This window comes from Stigmatopora nigra, chromosome 13 (assembly GCF_051989575.1).
Source record: "Stigmatopora nigra isolate UIUO_SnigA chromosome 13, RoL_Snig_1.1, whole genome shotgun sequence".
Classification (NCBI taxonomy): Eukaryota; Metazoa; Chordata; class Actinopteri; order Syngnathiformes; family Syngnathidae; genus Stigmatopora; species Stigmatopora nigra.
This window is the reverse complement of record NC_135520.1, coordinates 12,262,501-12,272,500: the sequence shown is the minus strand read 5'-3', so window position 1 is coordinate 12,272,500 and position 10,000 is coordinate 12,262,501. Positions and strand designations below refer to the sequence as shown.

The window sequence follows — 10,000 nt, the reverse complement described above, 5'->3', positions numbered from 1 at the left end:
AGATTTTGAATCTAAGCTCTTTCCATGTTTTGCTCCTGCTTGTTGCGGTTTCCTTCAATCCCACGGCTTTTCTTTCATGTTTAAAATCCTTGCACATTAGGTTCAGTGAAGAGTAGACATGTTAAATGGGGATGCTTTTTTGTTCTGCAATTGACTGACAAACAGTCCAAGGTGGAGCCCACCCCTTGCCCAATGTGTGCTGAGCACAGTGTGCATTGCAAACATTCTGTTACTAAAAAAAGTTGAATGTTCAAATAACTTTACATTTTAGATCTTTGCAAATGGTCTTCAATATACATTTTGATGTATTCAGAAGTATATATATGCAGTCATACCTTGAGATACCAGCTTAATGCATTCTGTAACTAAGGTCGTATGTCGATTTACTCGTATCTCAAATCAACGTTTCCCAGAAATTAAATAATACAAATTAATTTGTTCCCACCCTCTGGAAAACAAATTAAAAACAGGATATTACAATGGAAAAACATTTTTATGGTTGTAATTCACCATTCACTAACAGAGGAACAAATAACTAGTGGTTATGATGTTTAATAATAAAATGAGACATTAAATACAACGTGGAGTTCATGAGAGAGAGAGTGAGAGAGAGAGAGAGAGAGAGAGAGAGAGAGAGAGAGAGAGAGAGAGAGAGAGAGAGAGAGAGAGAGAGAGAGACTTGATGGGTACGCTCGCAACGAAACTTTATAACTTGTTTCTCCAGAAGTATTGGCGACCCAGCTCAGTTACGCGTACACCACTCATGTTTTTCGACTATTTCGTGTTTAATATCGATTGTCATCATACGCCATTTCTTCACAATACCCTTCATTGCAACGGCTTCATACCTTCATACCTAAGACCACATGAATCTGTATGACTGGCTACAAAAATCCCTATATGGACTTCAGTATCCTTATGTGAATCACCACCAACAAGAAAGAACATTTAAATACAATTGTGTGATACAGAAAGTACACTTTTACATGAATAATGTAATCACAAAATAATAGAATATGCATGATAATGTTTGAAAAAACTATTATACAAGGTTAGCATTGTACTCTGAAACTGCTTTCCTTGCCAATTTCAAATGTTCTTTTTTGTCTTCCCTTCAAAATATTCCAAAGATGATCTGTAGGGTAGAAAAACCAACTGGCTTAATAATTGTTTGTTCATGCCGGACCATGTAGCCAAACTGGTTTTACAATTGTTTGTTAAGACAGTGGAATGTAAGATAGGCCAACTAGCTGGCCTTGCAATTGTTTGTTCGCACCACGAAATGTAAGATAGCTAACAAGCTGCCCTTGCAATTGTTATTTAGCCTGACGAAATGTAACATAGGCTGGCTAACAGGGTTTGCAATTGTTTCCTTGTATTGTGGGATGTGGCCAACTCACTTTGGAACCACGTTCGAATCGCGCAATATAAGATAAGCTGCTGCATTTTGTGTGAGCTTTAAAAATATCGTGTTTGCATACAACTTAAACCTGCAAATGTCTAACCATATTAGCCCAAAGTTTTGTTTACACAAACTCTGTCCTACATCACTGTGTTAGACATTACTCTGTATTCCAATATAAAGACTGACCTAGTGTTCATTCAGAGAGAATTGCGAGGAAGGCATGCTGTGAGAGGTTCATAGCTGTCTGAGCATTTAATAGGTTCATGAATAATTACCCTTTCGATGTAATTATCAATCACTGTAGGCAGACATCTTATTCAATTATTGACATTTAATTAAATAGATTGCATCATGGATAAGGACATTAAGGGAAGATACAGCAAAGCAACAAGACTTCCCCCTTGTCTTGAAAGTATCCTCTCGAACAGTAATTCGCGTACGGCTTTAAGGCCATTAATTAAAACAATTACAAGGTTGTTTATTAATTCAACATGCGTATGCAAAAACAACATCTGTAACTATAATAACAATCAAGGTATTTTAACAATAACAGAACAGGAAACTAAAACCAACCCTCATTTGGATTAAAACAATCACGCCTTCATTTGACCTAAAAATCATATAACAATTACATAAAGAAGCCCGAAGTGCGTCACGAGGTATGCACACTATACGAGTGTTATGGAAGGGGCAGATATCCCAAGTCCTTGCTGGCTCCCGATCAACAGCCCTCAGAGCCCGATACTGGGTGAGATGTAGGATAAACAATCCTTGAATAAGAAGTCCACGTGAGAGTGGACCAGACAGCACTTTCCGAACAATAGGGAGAATGATTTAACAAAGAAATGAATTACTACACATATATGTATAATAGTAATACAGAATTAACCCAACAGCATTTTCCAACCATCCTGCAGTCCGATAATAAACCTATTTCCTATTTAAATCAATTTCACTCTTTCTTAACCTACTCCTGAAGTTGTATTTTCAGATCTATCAAATCACACAAATGTCCTCACAATAGGATAATGGATGACCACTTTCCAACGGGAAGTACCATATTTCCACACCTATATGGCACACTTAAAAGTGTAACATTTTCTCTAAAATGGTCAATGCGCCCAATCAGTCGGTGTGCCTTGTTTGTGCACTAAATTCCATTTTTTATGGCCCTGACTCCTTGAATGACTGGTTTATTTTCTGAAGAAGCGCCCAGTGTATTGACACATTTTTTCTCCAAAACAGACAGGGCGCCTTATAATCCAGTGCACTTTATATATGGACCAATACTAAAATTGTTATCAAGATAAAATAAAATAAATCAGTCGATAGGACAACTACCGCAAGCAGCCCGACTCTACTATTTTCCCATGGATAAAGTACTGCGCAGTGACTGCGGTGATATACAGTGGTACCTCGACATACGATTGTAATCCGTTCCGAGACTGAGATCGTATGGCAAGCACATCATAACTCAAGCGGACGTTTCCCAATCAAACGAATTGAAAACAAATTAATTTGTTCCAACCCTCTGAAAAAACACCAAAAACAGGATATTGGATTAGAAAAAAGGGTTTTATTCCTTCTGATTCGGCATATATTGACAAAGTAATAAATAACGAGTGGTTTAATAGTAATAAAATGTCTTTAATAGATGTAAAATTAGACGCATTTCGCGGAGGGGAGAGACAATGACACAAACATAGGCGGAGGTGGGGGCTGTTCGGGGGGACTTTATCCACGGCAACAACGCACTCGTAAACGAACAAACAAATTTAAATTAACTTGGATAACTATATACAGACACTCACCTTTTAATGTAACTTCACACAAAACTGAATTCTAATTGTTTTAATCTTTTTTTTTTTACCCTTAGTTCTACGGGTTGACCCCACCCAGACGTTTTGCCGGAGTCTTCAAAACGAACGCATCAAGAGTACTTTGTTTATGCCTCGTCTTCAAAATATTTGATAATGACGCACACTAATATAACCACAATACGTGTATTCCAAACTTTAGAATTAGCGCGCCACGTCACTTGTAGGTTTTCCTTCTTGATGTTGTGTCTCTCTACTGCACGCGTGTTCTCCGCATTGTACACTAGTAGAGGCTTCATTTTACAGTCACCGCTTGCATTAGCACACAACGCTAACGCTAAGTGGTCCTTCACGGGTTTGTGTCCCGGCAATGCCTTCTCCTCTGCCATGATGACTGTCTGCCTGGGCATCTTTTTCCAAAAAAAGACCAGTTTCATCGCAGTTGAAAACTTGCTTGGGATGTAACATTCCTCGGCGATAATCAAGGCAAATGTCTTGATGCGTTCTTCTGCTTAAACATGGTGGAAATGGTTGGCGTATTTCTCTTGTATTGCCTAGCGAGTTCAGTAACACGTACCCCAATCTCATATTTTTCAATTATTTTGTCATACGACACTCTTGTCTTACAACGAAAATTTCGTTTCGATCGAATAATTTGCCCGAGATACGATGAAAATGTTGTGATGCGACCAAGCCAGGTGGCTTTTTTTGCATCTCTTTCGTGTATAAAATATTTCTACGACCACTGGGCGGACTTTGCATTTCCCCACCCACCCGCTTTTCCCTTCGCGTTGGTTACATTCACACACCAGGTACACAATATTACTATGGATCAGCAGAGTTCTGCAAAGGAACGGCGACCGTTGACAATGGACACGAAATAATTGAAAAATATGAGAGTAGGTTATGTGTTACTGAGCTCGCTAGGCAATACGAGAGGAATATGTCAACCAACTACCCTTAAGCAGAAGAACATATTAAGACATTGGCCTTGATTATCGCCGAGGAAAGTTAAATCCCCCAGCAAGTTTTCAACTGTGATGAAACTGGTCTTTTATGGAAAAAGATGCCCAGGCGAACATTCATCGTGGCAGAGGAGAAGGCATTGCCGGGACACAAACCCATGAACGACTGCGTTGTGTGCTAATGCGGCCGGTGACTGTAAAATTAAGCCGCTACTAGTGTACAATGCAGAGAACCCTCGTGGCTTCAAGAGACACAACGCAAAAACAAACAACTCTTGATGCGTTCATTTTGAAGACTTCAATGGAGCGTCTGGGTGGTGTCAACCCATTGAACTAAGGGTAAAAAGATTAAAACTAAATTGGAATTCAGTTTTGTCTGAAGTTACATTAAAAGTTGAATGTCTGTATAAAGTTATCCAAGTTATTTTAAATGTGTTTGTTCGTTTACGAGTGTGTTGTTGCTGTGGATAAAGTTTATCGAACAGCCCCCACCTCTGCCTCCGTGTGTGTCATTGTCTCTCCACTCTGCGAAATGCATCTAATTTTACATCTATTAAACACATTTTATTACTATTAAACCACTCATTATTTATTACTTTGTCAATATATGGCGAATTCGAAGAAATGAAACTTTTTTCCAATCCATTATCTTGTTTTTGGTGTTTTTTCGCAAGGTTGGAACGAATTTATTTGTTTTCAATTCATTTCGAAGGGAAACGTCCGCTTGAGTTACGATATGCTTGTCATACGATCACAGTCTCGGAACAGATTACGATCGTAAGTCGAGGTACCACTGTATTATGTTCCTCTCGTGAGCAAGCTCCGCCACTCGTACACCACTCTGCACTGACTAACGGGTAAAAAAAACGTTGGAAAAAAGCAACACTCTGCCCAGTGCACGTAGAGCAGGGGTGGCCAAACTATTACACAAAGGACCACTGTGGGTGCAGCTTGTTTTCTGCCGAAATATCATTGGCTAGAGTTCTGTGCTGGATCGGTTGCAACAAAAACATGCACCCACAGCAGCCCTCGAGGACCGGTTTGCCCACCTAAGTCGTAGAGACATTTACACGAGGTGGTTGCGGCGAGAAAGACATCAGCCTCTTGCGTCGGCTGTATGTTCGAATATCCAAATTTGTCTCGTAACTCAAGGTAGATATTTGCTTGAAATGTTACTCTTATCTCAAATTGCTCATAAGTCGGGGCACTGGTATGTCAAGGTATTACTGTATACTTGGCCGGTCCGAGTATATCGCAACAGAAGGAGTTGAGGACAGGGATAAGGAAGGGAAAGGCCATCCAAAAGTGGAAGCAGGAAAACCAACTCCAGAGAGGCGACGCCAAAGAGGTCTGCAGGGGCTTGAGGACCATTTCGGGCCATGGAGGCAACAGCGAAGGGGACCCGGAGAAGGGAAGTGGGCAAATGAAATAATCATTTCTTTAATAGATTCACTTCTGCCCCCAAACCCCTGACCCCCCAGACCAGAATCCCCACTCCCCCTATATCTTCTTCCCCCTCTTCCACCGCTCACACATTACTTCCTCCCCCACTGATCTCTGCATTACTGTCGATCAGCTTAAGAGGATCAAGGCAAGGAAGGCTAACGGTCCAGACGGCCTCAGCTCGGGACTACTGAGGGACTGTGCAGATCAGTGTTCCTGCATATTTTCAACCTCAGCCTCAGTCTACAGAAGGTCCCCACGTTGTGGAAAACTTCCCATGTTGTCCCATTTCTAAAGACTGTGAACCACAGGGAGCCCAACCCACTTCAGCCCCGAAGCATTAACGTCTCACCTGATCAAGTCAATTGAGAGAATCATCTTGAATCACCTCAGCTTCCTGATGAATGCAAGGCTATACCCTCTGCAGTTTGCCTATAGTCCCGGCATTGGTGTGGAAGCTGCTACCACCTACCTGATACACAAGTCTCTTTCACACCGGGAGAGCATGGGAAGCACAGTGAGAATAATGTTTTTTGACATATCCAGTACATTCAACACCATTCAGCTAGTCCTATTGATATGGAAACTGGAAGAGGCGGGAGTAAAGCACCACCTGGCAGCATGGAACATCAACTTCCTCACTGACAGACCACAAAATGTGAGACTTCAGGGCTGCATTTCTGATGTGGTAGTTTGCACCTCAGGGGCCCCGCAAGGCGCGATGCTCTCCCCATCCCTCCTTTCCTTCTACACATCAGACTTCAAGCATAATACAGACACCTGCCACCTCCAGAAGTTCTCTGACGACACCGCTATTGTTGGAGGAGTGACGGACAGGAACGGCCTGGAGTAGAGGGAAGTCAATGATCCATGCAGCTAGGTGGTTCCTTGCTCCAGCCAATTCCAGCTTCCCTCTCAGTAGGACCGGCTGAACGGTGTTTAACGCACTGGTGAGGTAAAAAATACATAATTCTCACCGAGCTTCCCTAATGATTGAAACCTCTTTAGAAGTTAGATCTCTTTAACAGCGAGAGATCTTGCTTGTTTGAGGTTGACCAAATACTCAATTTTCTATAATTTCCACTCTAATTTGGAAATAAATTCTTACATCAAACATTGTGATTTTCTATTTTTTTCCACATTCTGTTACTCATGGTTGAAGTTTACCCAGTTGAGAATTACCGGCCTCTAATCTTTTCAAGTAGGAGAACTTGCACAATTGTTGGTTGACTAAATACTTTTTTACCCCACTATTTATACACCGTAAAACCTCCTTCAACGGCTTGCCGTTCTATTTTTCAAACTTTCCCCCATAGTGCCGTTCAATTAGAGGGTGCCGCTCTATTTTTTGAGTAGCTGGTCAGAATTTTGAGAAGATGCTCTACATTTTATGGATGAAAAGAGAAACCAGGTAACATATACCATATTTCCACTATTCGCGCATCATATTTTTAGCCGCAGTGTCAATAATGAGTGCTATTTCTGTATTTACATATTTGTATATCACACATTTGTATTGACAAAAAAACTATATATCCCAGCGGTCACTGCGCAGTACTTTTTCTATGGGAAAATAGTAGAGTCAGGGGCTGTTTGCCATAGTTGTCCTATCGACTGATTAATTTTACTTTATCATGATAACAATTTTAGTATTGGTCCATATTTAAAGCGCACTGGATTATAAGGCGCCCTGTCTATTTTGGAGAAAATTTAACACTTTTATGTGCGCCTTATAGTCGTGAAAATACGGTACATTCCATACAATTTCGTCATACGCTGCTGAGGGTATGATGACTACTAGGCTTTTTGTCAAGTCAATGATGACGACAATGCCTATGTCTGATTTTCATTTTCATTTTACATATTTATTTAAGAATAGGCACAAATACAAGGGGATGAATGCTAAGTAATTACAAATTCACCAGTGAAAATCAAGCGACACGTTGCTGTTGTAGCTGTCCTCGTCATTCACATCAAGTTTACGTTCATCGTCACCAGCATTGGCTCGCACTTGCTGGAGAAGTTGAAAACCCAGTCTGAATTGAGCCGTCTGACATAAACCAATTAATCTGGCAATCCTTCGAGCCGTGGAGAGCGGTTGGTGCTCGCATGTTGCCGAATTTGGTGTAGCTCTTCTCGGCGTGCAACATCCAGTTCTCGTAGAACTCTTGGACGTTGGCCTTAAATGGGGCGTTCCAATAGACCTCGAGGGCCTGTATACATTTGGTGCAGCTGGTATCACGGCCACATCAATCTGGAGCTTCTTCAATTGCTTCTTGGTGGCATCGCTAATGAGCCAACGGTATGAAAAAGTATACGTACACGCACACGTGTCACCACTTTGTGGCTTTAGTGTTTTTTTTCCACCAGTCTGTCTTTCATATTGACAATTACAGGCCTCTCTAATCTTTTCAAGTAGGATAACTTGCACAAGTGCTAACAAGTCTGAATATGTCAGTTAAGGGGTCTTGCCTCGGATGGCGGACCTGTGGAGAAGCACTATACAATTTCGTCATACGCAGCTGAGGGTATGATGACTACTAGGCTTTTTGTCAAGTCAATGATGACGACAATGCCTATGTCTGATTATTTATTTATACATTTATTTATTTATTTGACCATGTTTCTGAGGAATTCACTTGTGCTTTTGAGACCTCCAGTTATGTTGCAGGCCAAAATTATGGCAAAACTGGTGGAAAGTGTCATCCTGGCAGCTGCATGCTTGACTTTTATCAGTTCCCGGGCCGTTCTTTTGCACCGTATGTGGACTAATTTGAATGAAACACTTGATTGTTGGTAATCACGCTTCAGAAGCTGGGCAATTTTAAGAGTGCTGCATACATAAATCACTATTTTTGGCTTTTCAGGGCTTGCCAAGTCCTGCTTCTGAGTAATCTTGCCAAAGAAAATGAAGTTGTCTAATAATTATGCACACCTGATATAGGGTGTGGATGAGATGACACAACATCCCTTCTAATTACAAAGATGCACATCACCTGATATGATTAATTGGTAGTGGGCTATTGAGCCTATACAGCTTGGAGTAAGACAATGTGCATAAAGAGGATGATTTGGTCAAAATACTAATTCATGTAATATTTCTGCACTCCAAGTATATTGTATTGGTCATTTGCAACTTGAAAGTTTTGGATGTAGAAGCATTCATAAGTATAAGCACAAAATTATTAATTGTCACAATTAGGGTGAAGGCATGAATAAATTCATATTACAATGCAACTCTGTGAAATGCTCATTGTCGATAGTTCTGGATCTGTAAAGGGTTTTATCCATGAATTTAGGCTTTATTACAATGAAAAATGGTAGTATTTTGATAGCACTGCTAAATAAAATGTTTATGCCACTATATACCTAAACTGGCTTTTAGAGGTCACTGTTTGATAAGATCCTTATCTTTTGTCTCTTCAGCTTGAGGGCATATGGCAATAAAGTGTTGACAACCTGACGATGGGTGACTGGAACCTACTGGGCAGCATCCTGGAAGAGGTCCACATTCACTCGACCATCGTGGGCAAGATCTGGCTTACCATTCTCTTCATTTTCCGCATGTTGATATTGGGGGCAGCTGCGGAGGATGTATGGGATGATGAGCAGTCTGAGTTTGTCTGCAACACTGACCAACCAGGTTGCAAAGCTGTCTGCTATGATCGTGCCTTCCCAATCTCGCTCATTCGCTTCTGGGTGTTGCAGGTAATCTTTGTTTCTGCACCCTCACTGGTCTACATGGGCCATGCCCTCTACTGCATCCGATCACTAGAGAAGGAACGGCATAGGAAACGAATACAGCTGAAGGAAGAGATGGATGAGGCAGAATTGGCATTGGATGAACATAAACGAATGGAGCGGGAGCTGAGGAAGCTGGATGAACAGCGAAAGGTAAAAAAGGCTCCTCTACGAGGATCCCTCTTGAGAACCTACATCATTCATATCCTTACTCGCTCTGTGGTGGAGGTGTTCTTCATCCTTGGACAATATATTCTCTACGGTGTCCAACTAGACCCACTGTATAAATGTGAGCGGTTGCCTTGCCCCAATAGTATAGATTGTTACATCTCTCGGCCGACAGAGAAGACCATATTCATGGTTTTCATGATAGCCATCGCTGGTGTCTCACTTTTTCTCAACATTCTTGAAATATCGCACATAGGCATCAGAAAAATCAAAAAGGCCCTCTCTGGAGAGAGATATATGGAAAATGACAGTATAATTTTTAAGTCCAAGAGGAAAGCATCATTGTCCCATCATTGTATGATGAGCCATGTGTCACCTTACAATAGACCTTTGACTCAGACCTTTAAAGTAATACCAGAAGATATAAACCCCCCTCATTACACAGGGCTTAGAACAAGCCA

At 41.1% G+C, this 10,000-nt stretch overlaps 1 protein-coding gene across 1 annotated transcript in view; it reads left to right on the top strand.

The window, feature by feature from the left end:
* gja10a (gap junction protein alpha 10 a) overlaps window positions 1-10,000 on the top strand; it is a 15,766-nt gene that overhangs the window by 678 nt on the left and 5,088 nt on the right. Inside the window, exon 2 of the mRNA XM_077731108.1 lies at window positions 9,057-10,000. This exon is cut by the window's right edge and continues 511 nt beyond it. Within this exon, the coding sequence (XP_077587234.1) occupies window positions 9,096-10,000 (905 nt within the window). The 5' untranslated portion in view covers window positions 9,057-9,095. The remainder of the gene's footprint in view (window positions 1-9,056) is intronic.